The sequence below is a fragment of the Myotis lucifugus genome, unplaced genomic scaffold, assembly GCF_000147115.1.
Source record: "Myotis lucifugus unplaced genomic scaffold, Myoluc2.0 scaffold_51, whole genome shotgun sequence".
In the NCBI taxonomy this organism is placed as follows: domain Eukaryota; kingdom Metazoa; phylum Chordata; class Mammalia; order Chiroptera; family Vespertilionidae; genus Myotis; species Myotis lucifugus.
Genome location: NW_005871099.1, coordinates 2824403 through 2842369, shown reverse-complemented (window position 1 = coordinate 2842369; position 17967 = coordinate 2824403). Strand labels below are relative to the sequence as shown.

At 37.5% G+C, this 17967-nt stretch overlaps 1 protein-coding gene across 1 annotated transcript in view; it reads right to left on the bottom strand.

The window, feature by feature from the left end:
• Positions 1–17967, bottom strand: part of PCLO (piccolo presynaptic cytomatrix protein) — a 274100-nt gene that overhangs the window by 113094 nt on the left and 143039 nt on the right. The window contains 1 exon segment of the mRNA XM_014455816.2: positions 150–2337. Within this exon segment, the coding sequence (XP_014311302.1) occupies positions 150–2337 (2188 nt within the window).

Below are 17967 nucleotides of genomic sequence, written 5' to 3'. Positions count from 1 at the left end.
TTTGCATTTACAAAAAATAAAATTGAAGTAAACATGCAAAAGACAAACCAAGAAAAGTACAATACATCCTTAGAGAAGGAAGATTAAACATGCAGAAAAATGAGAGTTTGAGTTTTGAGAGTAACAAGGAATTCTGAGGCCCAATTTACCTTCACTGTCAGACATGGCATGTTGGAAGTCATCCATGATGAACGCTATGTCACGGTCATAGCCTCGAGTCCGTGATTCTTCTCTCATGTGTTGTTGAACTTCAGGCAATGAGTGACTTGATCCAAACTGATCTCTGGTGTCTGCAGATATTGGTGGCAGGGGTCCAGCTGCAGCCCGGGCCATTCCCATTGGCTGGCCAACAGGACTGAGTGGACTTTCTTCTTCAGAATTCTGGGCCACAATTGGTATTCTTCCTCTACTCTGGCTAATTGGCAAACTGGTAGGCTTAGTTCTGCCAGAGGGTGATGCGTGACTGAAGGAAACATCTAGAGCTTCAGCCTCTTGAGCTTTCAGTCTTAGAGAAGAACTGGAAGAATCTCTTTTTATTGATAAATCAAGCCCATAGACAGAAGAAGGCCTGGAAGAAGGTCTGGACCTGCTGCCACTACTGTATGGCTTATCCGCTTCATCCTGCAGAGCTGACCGTATGGTATTTCCTAATGTGCCTAGTCCTGTGCCAAGAGATGATCCCACAAATTTTTGTTGGTCTGTAATATTTTTTCTGAGGCCATAAGTGATTTCATCTTGAAGCAGCCTTGCTCTGGAAGAAATTCCACCAATAGAAGAAGTGCCAGAAGTCATATAGCTTGAATAATCAGGTTCAAGGTCTCTACTTTCTTGAATAGGTGAAAATTTTGATATTTTAGGGTCAATTAGTGATTTCTTATGCTTTGACTGCTTTTGATAGAGTATGGCTGCTGGTAGTTGCTTTGCCGCTTGTTTTTCAAGTGTGAGTCTACTAATGCTGTACTTTTCAGATTTTGGAAAATGTCTATAGGTAGTATCACCATGGTAATAATGGGAAAGACCAGCAAGGTGATCTAAGTTCTCTGCCCCTCTACGGAATTCTTGTTTAATCTGCTGTTTCAGAAGCTTTAACTCATAAGGATCCTCCATTGGATCTTCCTCTGCTTTCACGTAACTATGCAACCTTGAGGAAGTCTGCAGAGGTGCTAGGAAATCTGTCACTTCTTGAGACCTCCGTGTTTCAGTGGTTCTAAGGAGGCGGTCTGTTTTTGACAGATCCTTTTCATGAAGATTAAATGCAGTGGTCAATGCTGCTGTTCCTTTGGAAATCTCTCCAATGTCATCAATTAGAACAAAATTTCGTGAAGTATGATGGTCAATATCTGCATAAAAAGAATCTGCAGAAATGCTTGATATTGGACTGCTTGCCATGCTACTTCTCTCCTCCAAACCCATTCTCAGGTCTAAGGTATTGTACTTACTACCAAGATGGGAAACAGCGTATGTATTATCAGTAGAAACAGGTGCTATCATCAGAGGTTGGTTTCGAATCACCTCATAGTTTGAAGTAATCTTGGGCTCCAAATATAACGTAGTTTGCCGTGGCTTTTGTTGGATCACCATCATCTGTGATGGTAACTGATAAGAAGGTTGCGGGGTTGGTGTAGGTTGAGCTTGAGGTGTGAAGGACATCGTTGCCACAGCTTGGAATGTTGGCTGAGTCTGATAAGGTGAGACTTGCTGGTGGTACAAAGTTTGTTGCTGAAAATGGGATTGTTGGGTGTATGGGGTGGGTGCTTGGGTAGGAAGAGCAGGAGACGAGTATTGGTATTGTGTATAAGGACTCGTAGGAGGAACTAGCTGAGATTCTGTTTGGGTCTGTGGGGGTATAAACTGGCTGAATTCAGTTTGGGGAGCAGTTCTTGGTCGCTCTATGCCATGCTGACTTTCTATTCGGGATGGTCTGGTGCTGCTCACCTCACTGTCAGACATGTAATCCCGTTCCTCAGCTACCCCCTGGAGGTAGGCTCTCTCTCTCTTTTCTCTCTCCTTTAACAATGCCTCTTTCCTCCTGTTAATTCCCATTTCCAGGTACCGTAACTTGGCATCAATCTCCTTCTCTTCCTCATCAAGTTCTGCTTGTTTCTTTCGAAGTTTTGCAGACTCTCTCTCTACAAGATCAAGTTCTCGGTCTATATCCTGGAGAATCTTGGCTCGTGCCATTGTGTTGGTTCTGCAGATCCTCCTCCTGGACACGGTGCCCATTGGGCTGTACGTCGACTGAGTCCCTGTTGAGGTCTCCTCGGGAGGTGGGTTAGGCAGAGTTCTCTTAACTTTTTTCTGGGTGCCAGAGGGTGTTATGGTTTGAGAACTTTTTGTCTATAATTAAAGAAACAAAATATAGTACTTTATTATCAAGGAAAAATTAAAGATAAAAAACCTTCACACTTTACACTTAAATAAATATGATTCCATATGTTTTAGGTATGACAGTATAATATGATAAGATTTTTATATATAATTTTAAGTATTGGCCACAAGTGCAATTAACTGAAAAATCATTTTTCTTTCTTGGTAGATTGGCTTTTTATTACTGTAACTTCTGCAACTTTAGAAGTTAGTTTTGAAATCAAGCACAGAACTCATTGCTAGGCAGACTTATGTTTTAGTTAGAACCTTAGGAGAACTCTAAAAACTGATTTTCCATCCTATTTAATATAAGATTATTTACTGAATGTATTTCTAAAATATTTGTATTAATTATCTAAAGTTTAAGTTATATTTGTTACAGATAATGCTTATTTGCTACTAAGTTCAGTTGTTTGCCTCAATCTTTCTATTCCTATTTTTACACCCTAGAATAGCTGTTATTTCTATTCTAATCATGAAATGTTTTGAAATTAAACCCTCAAGTTCTTTAATCTTTTATTTCTCCAAGAAAGAGTAATATCAACTAATTTCCCATTCAATCTTTCAATATTTTTGTGACTATTTGGGTCTTTTATTTTCTTTCCATTTTATTATTCTTTTCTTTTTCTACATTTATTTTTATTGTTGAAAGTATTACAAATGACCCCTTTATTTCCCTCACTTACCCGCTCCACACCTACCCCCTCCACACCTACCCCCTCCAGGCCTTCACAGCACTATTATCTGTGTCCATGGTTATGCATAAATGCATATAAATTCTTTAATCTCTTCCAGTATCTCCTCCCCTCTTTCCTCCAAAGGAGGATTATAAACACCCATCAATTAATGCAACAGTAAATGATGAACCTAAATGCAGAGAGAAAGCATATAAAACAATGATAGAAACTATGGAATGGAGCAAATAAATAGAATAAAAAAGAATTTCTAGGGTAGATATATACATTTTAAAAATTAATTTTTGAAAAATTGAAGGTATCCATTAAATGGGTGCACATATTTGTTAAGTGAAAGATTGAGAAAATAAAAGGGTGAAATAAGAACTTGCTGTGATTAATTTTAAAGGTCCTGAGTCATGAAGTGAATTTCTCAGAATTCACTGAGTAGAATGAGAGTATACATGAAATCATAGGAAAAAATAGAACCACGAGGAACCACAAAAGAAGCCCATTTATTGAATTAAGAGTAATGGTTAATAAAGTGAACTAGAAATTGATACTATTGCTCATACATGTATGGATTGTTTCCTAATTTAACTTTACAAGACAGTAGGCTTGGTCAAATTCTTTTTCTTTTGTTAGTGAAATCCTAGATTCAAGAAGCATTCCAGGTACTGGGGATTTCTAATTATCCTCCAGAGTTGCAAATATTTAATCATTGATGACATGTGTTAATTAATACTTTGTGTGCCATGGATGTGAGTCATGGAAGCAAGAGATAAAACTGGTTGGTAGAAGTTACATACTCACTGAATTAGCCTAGTTAGCCTCCACAAATCAAACTAGCTTTGCTGTTCTCCACTTGCCAACATTAATAGCTTTTACTCTGACTATAGAAATAGTCACAAATGTGGAGATGGCTCCAAATCTCCACCATATTTCTTATAAGTGAGAGGAAATATAACATAGTGACTAAGAGCTTGATTTAATCCTGGCTCTGCCTTTCATAAGCTGTGAAACCTTTAGCAAGTTGTTTAAACTCCCTGGGTCTCCGTTTTCTTACATGTAAAAGAAGTTTAATATTTATCCTTACATTATTGTTTTAAGGAGTAAATGAGTTAAAAAAAAAGTAAAGAGTCTAAATTACTTACTGTCTAAGAGGGCAGACATTAATATAATAAAGAATCTAAAGTGATGTCTTAGCAACTTATAATTTAAGGACTGATTTTAAAGACCACAAAAAAATTTCTTTCTGCACAGCAAAAGAAACATCAACAAAACAAGAAAGCCCACTGCATGGGAGAACATATTCGCCAATGCTTTCTCGGAAAAGGGTTTAACCTCCAAAATTTACAGGGAACTCAGACAGCTTAACAAAAGGAAGATAAACAATCCAATCAAAAAATAGGCAAAGAACCTAGACACTTTTCGAAAGAGGACATACAGAAGGCCGAAAGACATATGAAAACATGCTCAAAGTCACTAATCATCCGAGAGATGAAAATCAAAATGACAATTCGGTACCATCTCACACCTGTCAGAATGGCTATCATCAACAAATCAACAAATGACAAATGTTGGTGAGGATGCGGAGAAAAAGAAAACCCCGTGCACTGCTGGTGGGAATGCAGACTGGTGCAGCCACTGTGGAAGACAGTATGGAGTTTCCTCAAAAAATTAAAAATGGAACTCCCATTTGACCCAGTAATCCCACCTATAGGATTATATCCCAAGAAATCAGAAACACCAATCAGAAAGGATATATGCATCCCTATGTTCATAGCAGCACAATTTACAATAGCTAAGATTTGGAAACAACCTAAGTGCCCATCAGCAGATGAGTAGATTAAAAATGGTGGCACATCTACACAATGGAATACTTTGCTGCTATAAAAAGAAGGAACTTTTACCATTTGCAACAGCCTGGATGGACCTGGATAGCATTAAGCTAAGTGAGCTAAGCCAGTCAGAGAAAGATAAATATCACATGATCTCACTCATTTGTGGAATATAATGGACAATATAAACTGATGAACAAAAATAGATCCAGAGACAAAGAAACACCGAACAGACCATCCAACCTCAGAGGGAAGGCAGAAGAGGTGGGGGGAGGAGAGGGGAAGGGAGAGATCAACCAAAGAACTTGTATGTATGCATATTAGCAGAACCAATGGGCAGGGACACTGGGGCATTGGGGACTTGTCCTGGAGGGTGGGAGTAGCCAGGGAGTGGTCAATCGGAGGAAAAGGAGACATATGTAATACTTTAAACAATAAAAAAGAAAAAAAAATTTCTAAGCTGGATATTTAATTCTAATCCAATCAATATAACATAAGAGTACAGAACTCCAAAACAAAAAATTAAAAATAGAGCAATATAATTGCATAGAAAAGATGTATAAAAGAAAGTTTGTCATGATTAAAGGTGATATAGTTGAACACCATGATTAGAGATGACAACAAAAATCTAGAAAAATCTTAGTGTTTAGTAAGATTTTCCTTGATGACCAGCTTGGTAAAACATGTTTTAAGATAGATCTAGAGCCCTTAATCTGAAAACAAACAAAAAAAATATCACACTAAATATAAATAACTGCATACACAAATTTAAATTCTTTTCAAATAGTTGTGCAAATAGCAGACCCATGGAAAGTCTTAACCATAGAATGGATGGAGTTTGAAGGGGGCCTGGAAGAATATTCATTTCAATTTTAGTATTTAGGAAGTAATTGTGATAACAAGCAAATATACTCCAAGGTAAGTTTTGCTGTACAAATTTATTTTATGTGATATTTATCTTTCTCTGACCAGCTTATTTCACTTAGCATAATGCTCTCCAGTTCCATCCATGCTGTTGCAAATGGCAAAAATTCCTTCTTTTTTACTGCAGTATAGTATTCCATTGTGTAGATATAGCACCGTTTTTTAATCCACTCATCTGCTGATGGGCACTTAGGCTGTTTCCAAATCTTAGCTATGGTAAATTGTGCTGCTATGAACATAGGGGTGCATATATCCTTTCTGATTAGTGTTATAGTTTCTTGGGATATATTCCTAGAAGTGGGATCACTGGGTCAAATGGGAGTTCCATTTTTAGTTCTTTGAGAAAACTCCATACTATTCTCCACAGTGACTGCACCAGTCTGCATTCCCACCAGCAGTGCACGAGGGTTCCTTTTTCTCTGCATCCTCGCCAGCACTTGCCATTTGTTGATTTGTTGATGATAGCCATTCTGACAGGTGTGAGATGGTACCGCTTTGTCATTTTGATTTGCATTTCTCGGATGATCAATGACTACATCAAAATAAAAAGCTTCTGCTCTGCAAAAGAAATCATCAACAAAACAACAAGAAAGCCCACTGCGTGGGAGATCATATTTGCCAATGTTATCACCAATAAGGGTTTTAATCTCCAACATTTACAGGGAACTTATACAACTTAACAAAAGGAAGATAAACAACCCAATCAAAAAATGGGCAATGGACCCAAATACTTTTCTAAAGCGGGTATAAGGAAGGCCAAGAGACATATGAAAACATGCTTAAAGTCAAAGTTATTTTAAACAACATTTTTCTCAGGGGAATCAATTTAAACCATGAATCTTATATGTAAAGGAAAATAATTTGTCCTTGTTCTGAGGTGTCAGGGCTATTAATAAAAGTAGCTAAGGTAATACTATCCTAAGAACTTCAAATTATATATATATATATATATATATATATATATATATATATATGCATTCTATCATTGGCAAAATAATCTAAACTCAATCTAAGGATGATTAAAGGATACCCATTCCCTCCCTCTCCCAAAAGTGAAGAAGATAAAAATAGATGCTGGATCAAAATTATTTATCAATTGCTATATATAATAAATATGGCAAAATTCAACTTACTAATTTATTCCAGTTGTTGTTAAGTATAATTCTAAAATCCCTTGTTCTAGATACTAATGGCATAGAGTAAAAAGGCATGTGATTAAATGGACTTAAAACCTGTTTTCAAAGAACTCACAAAGTTAGAATTTTTTTTATAATGTTGTATGAAGAAAATACTTCAGTCTTTTGCTAAATATAGCTCTTGTTAATTTCAGAGACATAAAGACTTAGGAATGTATTTTTCATTTTATAAATATAGAAAACTATACCTGCTGTTGAAAATCAATATTCATAATGATTAAATATCTTAGATTTTTAAGATTGTTCTTTCAGTTAAGCAGAAAATATTTTTATGAAAGCCTTTTACTTTTAGATAATGGGGCTGTGGATTCACTTACAAATAGTACAAATCCACACAGATTTATTAATAAATAAGATACTTTGATGGAGATAAATATTGTATAATCTACTAAGAGATCATCAATATAACACGCCAGAAGGTGAATTTGAGATTTTATAAACAGAGTGTATTGGGATCAAGAATAAGAAGGGTTTACTTTTAGTTTAGGGAAGGAAAGATGGATTAAGACATAACAACTAGCCTGGTTCTTGAAGAATGGATGGGACTTAAACAGGAGAATATTTTCTATGTGGAGGGAGCAGTATAAAATATAATTTTCACAGAGATACCAATGATTATCTGGTTTTACTTCATCCTAGTGATGAATTAATACCTGAGTGATGGAAACACATTCAGAGAGTATCCGATGTAAATCGAAAAAAAAATTATAAAGAATACCTTGAATAGCTGTATCTATTTTACAAGTTCCACTCATCCATTTTCTTTTTTTACAGATAGAAAAGGCAATCCTGCCTATTACATACTGGTCAAATTAACTCCAATATCATGTGAAATGCCAGGGCAAACCATGAAAATGTAAACGTGTAATCATTGGCAATGACTTGTAACGTAGTATAGTGGATAGCAATCAGTGTTGCTTTGTCAGAGAGAAAATTGTGACTGCCCAATTTAAGTTCCTTCAATGATAATGCAGCATGTAGATGACACAGAAACAAGAGATGCAATCTGTAGGGCTTCAGTAAAGCTTTACATTGTCCCACGACATAATCAACAACATAGCTTTGGCCATACGAATGAAAAGTGGTCTTATAATTTGTCAGGGATCCGTAATTATACCATGGCTATTCATGGTCCAGAATCAATGGAAGTAAGCAATTAATGTTTCTTAGCCTTGTCAGTAATGACATTTTTGACCAAATAATTCTATGTTAGGGGTGGTGGTGGCTGTTTTGTGCACTGTAGGATGTTTAGATGTAACTCTGCAGACTAGATGTCATGAGCACATCCTCCTCCACTCAGGTAAATCAAATGTCACTAAGTACCATAAAAAATCTCTAGTGGGGGGCGGGGAGGTGTGAGACCAAACAGTCACTGGTCAAGAACCACTTAGGTAGTTGTGTAGATAAGATGAAATCCTCATAAAGAGACCCTTGATCTATTATTTAATTATATCTATAGATAAAGAAAATGCTAGCATTTGCATATCTGAGGGCCTTCGTCTGAATAGAAAAGGCAGGCTTCCTAGAGGAACTGGGACTTGAATTGTTTCTTGAAAAAGAAAACTCTTGGGGCAAAGGGTGAAAGAAAAAGATATAGTCTAGAGTTACAAGCTGAGCAAATGAATAATGATAGGAATGTATTAGATATTTCTGTCTTGCTATAAATTTGTTTTATGATCCTATCATTAATCCCTTTATTAAATAACGTAATTCTTATCTACTGGATTAACATGAACAAGACTCAAAAGATATTCAACCAGGTTCATAAAATTATAGTTTTATTAGAGAACAGAAAGAAAAACACTGATGCCTATAGCTATGAAAATTACTCCTTTCAGTATAGAAAGTTAATCTTTATAGGCCTCATACAAATCTTAGGGGATATTCCACAGATGCAATAACTAAGGACAAATCAGAAGGTAAGAAATTGCCAGTCCAGTTGAAAAACTGTGTAAATGATAGTTCTTTGTTAAAGGTTGTCAGTTACTTTAATCTCAAAGAAGAATCAATGGTGGAATTAAAAAGAGAGTACAACCTTAAGAAGACAGGACGATTATTTAGTTTGAGAAATTAAATACCAGAATCACTAAGGGAGTTCAGTTGAATAGCTAAGCTCAATTTTAAAATCAAGAAATCCTTGCCATCTTAAAACTAATTTAAGAAAAAAGAATTAGAACAGTAACTACAAAGAACAAAAACATTTATCTGATAGCTCAGTGAAAATTTTTTTAAAAGTTGAGTAGAAATTGTTCTTAGGGTTTGTCCCACCCTATTTGGACCTTCATCCAGAGCTTTCATTTACTTTGTAGATGACAGTAAGTCTTTGTCTTGATAAGAATAGTCATATGTAGTATCATGCTCTCTGACTTTATTTGCTCTGATGTGTATCTGGCCATTCATTCTTCTTAGAATGTAAATATCATTTATAAAGAACTATGTGTTTTAGGTATTAGGAAGGAAGGTGAACCTAGGATTTTCCTCCTTCAATCAAGATAGCTCTTAAAAATATATGACATAGGCTAGCATATTTCTTTAATTTTTGGAAGTTAGGGTGAAGGATAATGATAAAACAAGGAAAACATAAGGCTGCAGACTGGAAAATATGCCTTTACACATCCTATCTCATATGGAAGTAGATTTCTACTATAAAATGTCAATGTAAACATTAATTCACCTTTGAGGGGTCTCCCCCACACCAATATCAACAGTTTCCAATCTTAAGACAAAATAGCAGCTGCATGTAAAAATATTCAGCATTCTATTCTATGCACCATATCATTAATAGCATGTTTCCAAAATAGACACATTGTTTAACACCATCCCACCCTCACCCCATATAAAGTTAAAACACACAAAATGTTTAGGGTAATATTTTCTATCACGTTAAGAAAATACTTTAAAACTTATAAAACATTTAAAATCCATTAGAAATTGCAATAGGCACACTGCTGGGCACACACAAAATAAATCCATCAAATTTCTTCAACTAGAGTACTGTGGAATGATGTAATAACTATTTTTTATAAACCAAAAATGTAAATAAGCAGTATTATCAGTGCTATGAGAATATCATTGAATTGCTGACAAATTATAGACACTTTTACCAATAAGTAGTCTTGACTATTGCCACGGGAGAGAATTTACCATTTGTAAATGTAATTGAAATAGCTTTAAAAAATTAATTTTTCTCTAATTGTTATAATATTTTAATAACAAGAAAAAAGTGAGAAACTCAGTTACAGTACCCTATTATCAGGAGACTCAAGACAAAGTAGCAAAAGATATTTAAAAGTCACACACTGACAAGCTATTTCCCAAAGTCCAGGAGGATAGACAAATGGTTCTCCAAATAATATTGTGAAAATGGCATTCAATATTGCAGCAGACATCTTCAAGCTTTTCCTTAATGTGCCTCGTGTCCCAGTTTGTTTTGTTGTCTTGCTCAAAGTCATTGCTCTTGGGCTGAGCAACCAAGCAGAAAACTAGTTTCTACCTCACTAGATAGAAGCATTAGACATGTCCGTCCCTGCAACACTTATTGCCTTATATTTTCTGGAATGTCCCAGGGATGAATTTATTTTCTTTCCTAAAAACTGCCTAAAGTACTTTAAAAAGCCTTCTTATAAGTTTTTTTAAGATGAATATTTTTGTATGTATGTGTGCATGAGTGTGTGTGTGTGTGTATGTGTGTGTGTGTGTGTGTGTGTGTGTGTGTAGCATATGTATTGCTCCTTCCTCCTTCCATCCTGCCTGCTCTCCTTCTCTTCCCTCTTTTTATTTCTCATAACATTAAATCAGACAGCTATATTCCACTGAATGAAACAAACTATAGCTGTTCATATACTTTGATAAGCTCAGTATAATGGCCATAATATGTATGGCTTTTGTTTTCAGAAGGGCAACTGCTTTATTCAACAATCTGACACAGGTCTAGAGTTCAAGAGGAATATTCATATTTCATCACAAATCTCCTCAGAAGAGTGTTCAGAAGTAATGATCACCAGAGACTAACATCAAAAAGATAAAGAAACAGAGAACTAGGTATTATATCATCTCCATAGATGTGTTAGTTATTCAAAACCTGCCAGACTTTTGATGGTAAGGTATCAATTTACTATAGAAAGGTGAAATCATTTGATAGTTATGGTTATAGATGAAACATGCTGGATCACAAATGTGTTCTTGGAGAGAAAAGCAAACATTTCCAGGTTTGTTTTCCCTTCTATTTTTATTTTTTTAAATAAATGTTGGAGTAATTTGTTACATAGCAGTATATCACTGATATGCTCACTGATTTTCTCCAGTATTGTACATCTGCATATATGACTATCTTTCTGATAATTTGGTCTTACGCTCTTTAAACAGACAGTCCATGTACTCTGACAAGTACTTTCTGGAAAGCCTGTGTTTCACCTTACTTTTTTGTGTTATTTTCTGTTGTAAAGCCTTATTCGTGAGCCAGAAGTGACTCACTGTGGAGTTAGCAGGACCCTGTGTAGGTTACTGTCTCAGCCTTCTTTCCTGGCTGACAATTCCTATCAGGTAAGAGGGACCAGTCTTTGAGGTGTTCCCAAGAAATGGTGATAATATTTAATTTTCTAGAATGTTAGAATGAATTTTTAGTGAAAATTATTTTGTGTTTCTCACACTGGCTTACAGAAAGAGTAGGTATTTGAGAAAACAGCTTGCTCTGGGCAAAATAATATGCCTTTTTGGTCTTCCTGTTTCCTGAACAGTTCCAGCCCTCATAGGCTTGCCTTATATACATGGCTAAATCAACACGTGCAGGCTTTACTGGTACTTACGAGAGACACAGACTATTTCCATTTTTTTAAAGTATTCCTAATATATAAGCAATGAAGAAATGTTCCCAAATGAGATTACCAAGCTGTGATATATTTAAAATATTGACATTAAAATTACGTTTTTCAATATGCACAAACAAAAATACAAATTGACTTGTACTTGAAAATGACATCAGAAGTCTAAATTTTGAGGCCCTTTATAAAAATATTGCCTAGGTCAAATGATCCTTTGTTCTTTTTGTGATTCTTTATACATGAGTGAATTGTCTTTTCTCATAAAGCTGGAAATTAGATCTGTCTTAGGAATACATAGATTTTAATAAGTTGTTGGAGTGGTCTTTATTACTCAGATAATCAAATCTCTAATGATGAAGAAATGCCATGCATTGGAATTATATCAGAGGCATTAGGTTCCATACCCTTCTAAAATCACTCCACATGTTCAACTCACTGATCAATTAAGAGCATGACATTTTTTAGAAGCTGGCTTACTACTCCAAGTTGTCTTTGTATATGAAATAATAACTGCTCTCATTAATCAGTTCCTACCGGGTAAGAAGGCCCAGTCTTTGAGGTGTTCTCAAGAAATGGAGATAATTTATAGGTTGTTAATAATGGGCAAAATTATTCAATGTTCCTGCAAAAAAAAATGGCCAGATTTTTATGGTGACCACCCAAAGACACTGGGAAGTCCGCTATGACCCTTATTGGTAGCTAATGATTTTTACTTGGGAACCTAATGATTAAATTTTTTTTAATTGGGGCTATTTTTCTTAAAAGCCTAGAAGAAAGGATACAATCAATGGTAGATATTATTAAAGATGATTAACTGATTGTTATTATAGTATCTATTTCTTGAAAATGTCAGCAATAATTCTTTAATAGAAATGAAGTGGCTTTAAGACTTATGCAAGATTTAGCATAGGCAGTTAGGGGCTACAATGGTAAGGTCTGACCAAATACTGTATCAATCTAACTTTTAGGTTAGTCTATTAATATACGCATCATCTGAATATGCATCAGATCTATGTTCCAACTACAGAGGCTGAAGCTCAAATGAAAAGCTTTTAAGTAAGTATTACAGAAGAAATTGATTGCACACCAAAACAAGACATACTAATAATTATAGGTGAATGGAATGCAAAAGTAGAGAATAAGCAGAATCAAATGTTACTGAAAAATTTGGACTAAGGGTCAGAAATGAAGCAGGAATCAGCTTGTGGATTTCTATGAAGCAAGACTTGCCCATCACAAGCACATGCTTCAAACAACTGAGCAGATGACTGTATACATGAACTTCACCAGATGGCCAATACCAAAATCAAATAGACTATGTAATTGGAAGCAGGAGATGGAAAAACTGTATTCTCTCTGCCAAAATAAGACCAGGAGCAGATTGTGGTATTGACTATAAACTGTTACTACACAACATTAGAGCACTAAAAGAATCACAGTGTCAAAATATAATGTAAATAACATTCCTAATGGACTTAAAGTCCACATAAAAACATATTTGCACCGTTACACTCAATTGACCAAGAACCAGATGAACTGTGGACTGAAACTAGAAATACTATTAGGGAAGAATGAAAAAGGACAATGCCAGAAGTAATAAGAAAATAAAAATTGAGAGTGATGACAGAAGAAACACTGTAAATTGTTAAAGATGGACGAGGGCAAAAGTAAAAAGTGACAAAAGCAGGGTTGGAATCCTGAACACAGTTTTTCAACAACTATCATCTAGAAAAAAAGAGAACTATTACAATAGTCAAAATGTAAGGAGATATAAAAGAACAATAACAACAAATCAAGAAATCTCTTCCATAAGATTTAAGAAATAAATGGGACATTCAAATCTAAATTTGAAGTGCTGAACTCCCATAAGGAAGCACATTATCTGACATGGAGAAAACAAAGGAAAGGTGAAACCAGTACAATGAAAATCTATACAGATGAGACAAAATCTATAAGGAAGAAGATTCCTCTGAGGAAGAACCTGTAATTCTAAAAAGTTAAGTGAAAGCTGCCATGAAAGCATTTTGAAGAAATAAATCACCAGGGTTAGATGGGATACCGATTAAATTATTTCAAGCCAAAGAGATTGAATCTGTAAAAATCTTAACAGGAATATGTCAACAAATAGGGAAAATAAAATAATGGCCTATGGAGTAGAAAGATTCAATATAAATCCCAATTTTTTTAAAAAAAGAGAGAGAGATGTCAAGGAGTGCAATAACAGAAGGACCATTACTTTCATTTCCCATCCAAACACGTGATGCTAAAGGTGAGGCAGCAAAACATATTTATCTTAAATGGACAGGAGGTGCTGGAAGTTCAAGCTGGATTTAGAAAAAGAAGATGCACTTGAGACATTACTGAAAATGCTTGTACTGCATTTTGCCTAAGAATTTCAGAAGATGGTTAGTCTATGTCAGTGATGGCGAACCTTTTGAGCTTGGCGTGTCAGCATTTTGAAAAACCTTAACTCTGGTGCCGTGTCACATATAGAAATTTTTTGATATTTGCAACCATAGTAAAACAAAGACTTATATTTTTGATATTTATTTTATATATTTAAATACCATTTAACAAAGAAAAATCAACCAAAAAAATGAGTTCACGTGTCACTGACACACGTGTCATAGGTTCGCCATCACTGGTCTATGTTTTATGGAATATGTAAAGCCTTTCACTGTGTGGATCATGAGAAGTTATGGGTTGCTCTGAAAGAAATGGGCATGCCTCAGCACTTGACTGTCCTACAGTGTAACCTATATTGTGGACTGGAAGCCATCGTCAGGACAGAATGTAAAAAGATAGAATGATTTCCTATAGCCAAGGTGTCAGCAAGAGTACATTTTATTCCCTATTTGTTTAATCTGTATGTAGAATCTACACTTTAAAAGACTAAGATGCTAATTGACCGTACTTTTGCTACACCCTAAGCCACGCCCACCAGCCAATCAGAGTGACTATATGCAAATTAACCCAACCAAGATGGCGACCAGAAGCCACGGAGCTGGAGCAAGCAGGAGGCTTGGTTGCCCTGGCAATGGAGGAAGCCAAGCTTCCCGCCTGCTCTGAGGCAGCTGTGGCCTCTGCTCATGGCAACAAAGTTTCAATTATAGAAGCTAAATAAATCTCAGATACCTGCTTCCAGCCAGCCTCCACTGGGAGCTTGGGTGGCTTGGGGTCGTGGCCAGCCTGCAAACAGCCAAAAGCCCTTCACCCAGGCTGGCCACACCCTCATGGGGTGAGGTCCCCACTGGGGGCTTAGCCAGCCTGAAAATGGCCCTCAGCCCCTCACCCAGACTGGCCAGGCACCCCAGCAGTTCCCCCCACCCTGAAGGGGCTGTGGCCAGCCTGCAAACAGCCATCAGCCACTCACCCAGGCTGGCCACACCCTCATGGGGTGAGGGTCCCCGCTGGGGGGCTTAGCCAGCCTGCAAACAGCCATCAGCCATTCACCCAGGCTGTCCACACCCTCATGAGGTGAGGGTCCCTGCTCGGGGGCTTAGCCAGCCTGCAAACTGCCATCAGCCACTCACCCAGACTGGCCAGGCACCCCAGCAGGACCTCTCCACCCTGAAAGGGGTGTGGCCAGCCTGCAAACAGCCATCAGCCCCTCACCCAGGCTGGCCAGGCACCCCAGGGGGAACCCCCACCCTGAAGGGGCTGTGGCCAGCCTGCAAACAGCCATCAACCCCTCACCCAGGCTGGCCAGGCACTCCTATATAATAAAAAGGTAATATGCAAATTGACCCTAACAGCAGAATGACTTGGAATGACTGGTCACTATGACACACACTGACCACCAGGGGGCAGATGCTCAATGCAGGAGCTGCCCCCTGGTGGTCAGTGCGCTCCCACAGGGGGGGCTCTGATCAGCCACAAGCCAGGCTGATGGTTGCCAGTACAGCGGTGGTGGTGGGATTCTCTCCTGCCTCCTCAGCAGCGCTAAGGATGTACGACTGCAGCTTAGGCTTGCTCCCTACTGGCAAGTGGACATCCCCCGAGGACTCCCCGGCTGCCAGAGGGATGTCTGACTGCCAGCTTAGGCCCATTCCCCCAGGGAGCGGGCCTAAGCCAGCAGGTGGTCATCCTCCGAGGGGTCCCAGGCTGCGAGAGGGCATAGTATGTAAAGCCCTCCCCCCCACCGCTGAGTGTACAAATTTTTGTGCACTGGGCCTCTAGTTTGTCATAAAAAAACTGGGGTAGACTCAGAGGAAGAAATAAAAATTGGTGGAAGAAATATCTTTATCTTAGTGATATGCAGATAATATATTTTCATTTGAAAGATGCACTGCTATGTAAGAATACAGATGTTTGTTGCTTCATTCAACATACCTTTTTCTTGATTATTTTTTTCTAGGAGAAAAGAAAATGCTTGAAGGTAACAATGACCTTTTCTCTTCCTTTTAGTCTTCTAATGTCGTTATCATTACTAAGTTTAAAATAACTCTTTTTGTAGTTATGACTTCAAAAATTTATCGAAGCAGCAAAACATATTTTGCCTATGTGCTCTTAGCTAGGCAGAAAGAAGGCTTGATGACCCGTAAGCATAAATAGAAACAAAAAAGCAATTTTAAAGCATTGACAACCCAAAGACTATGAAAACATAATAGCCTAAGAATTGAAATAACAGATCAGCTCACTGGAAAATGAACACAGATACCGGCTATTTTCTCAATTAACTTTTACGGGTGCTGCTGGACTGGGATACCGAATGCTATGAACAACTGTCTAATGCTGGTTCCTTCTTCAAGGTCAAAAAATCGTTACAGTTCTAATAGCCTTACCGAGAAGTAATAACTATCTTCCTTTATCAGGAAATGTGTTAAATGGTTCATGCAGGCAATCTGAGGTAGAATAATAAAGTTAATAAAAATTTCCAAGAATTAACATTAAAACTTATCCTAAAACATAAATGTAAACCAAAAGTATAAAGTACCTTCTCATTTTTCTTTACAGCAAGTCATTTCTTATGCTCCAGCAGGCTGAATATTGTAGTACTGCCTGCCTGTGAATTATTCCATTTTTAGACCAAATTATTGATCCATAAAAGAGACTGTAGTGACTCCAATGCTTCTATATTTTCTCATTGGCAATCGCTCATCAGAACAAGTTTAACTTTAGCATTCAGAGAAACGATTTAATAACTACTTATCAAAAGCTATGGGAAATATAATGACCATTTCATTAGTGGTGCAAAGTCTTTCTAAATTACCCTGAGATAATAAATAGGTACTTTACATTCAGACTCTTGAAATGCCTAATCACAAAAGTCAGAGTCTCTGTTTTTTATTTGTTTCTCTCTCATTGATTATCCTATGGATTGGAGCACAAACTAGAACATGACATTAAAATAATTCAAAGGTGCTTTTATTACATGTTTGCAGTGAATGAAATATTTCACCTTCATAAACCCAAATCATGTAAAATAGATCCCCCAAATTAAATTTTCTTGTAAAGTACTTGACCATGGCCCTTATCTACACTAATAAAAGAGAAACATGGTAATTGGCGTATGACCGCTACCCTTTTCATTGGCTAATCAGTGAGTATATGCAAATTAACTGTCAGCCAAGATGGCGGCCGGCAGCCAGGCAGCTGGAAGTGAACATGAGGCTTGCTTGCTGCAGTGAAGGAGGACTCCAACGTTCCCCGCCTGCTGCTGCCGGCCTCTGAGCTACAACTCTAAGCAACTATGTACTATGTTGCAAATAAGAAGATAAACAAAACCCCAGAAACCGGCTTTCATTCAGCCGGGCTTTAGCAACATTGTATCGATGTTTTCAGTGGCGAGGCCTCAGAGCTAAAGCTGGCCCAGAATAAAAAAAAAAAAAAAGAAAACAAGGAGCGGTTGGAAGCTTCAGTCACTCGCTTTGGAAAACAGCCCTCAGCCCCTCACCCAGACTGGCCAGGCACCACAGTGGGGACCCCCACCCTGATCCAGGACACCCTTCAGGGCAAACCAGCCAGCTCCCACCCGTGCACCAGGCCTCTATCGTATACAGTGAAAGGGTAATATGCCTCCCGGCACCGGGATCAGCGGAGCAGTGAGGCTCCCGGCACCGGGATCAGCGTGACAGGGGGCAGCGCCCAACCCCCCTGATCGGCCCTGCTCTGTGTGTGATAGGGTAGAGCCATAACCTCTCAT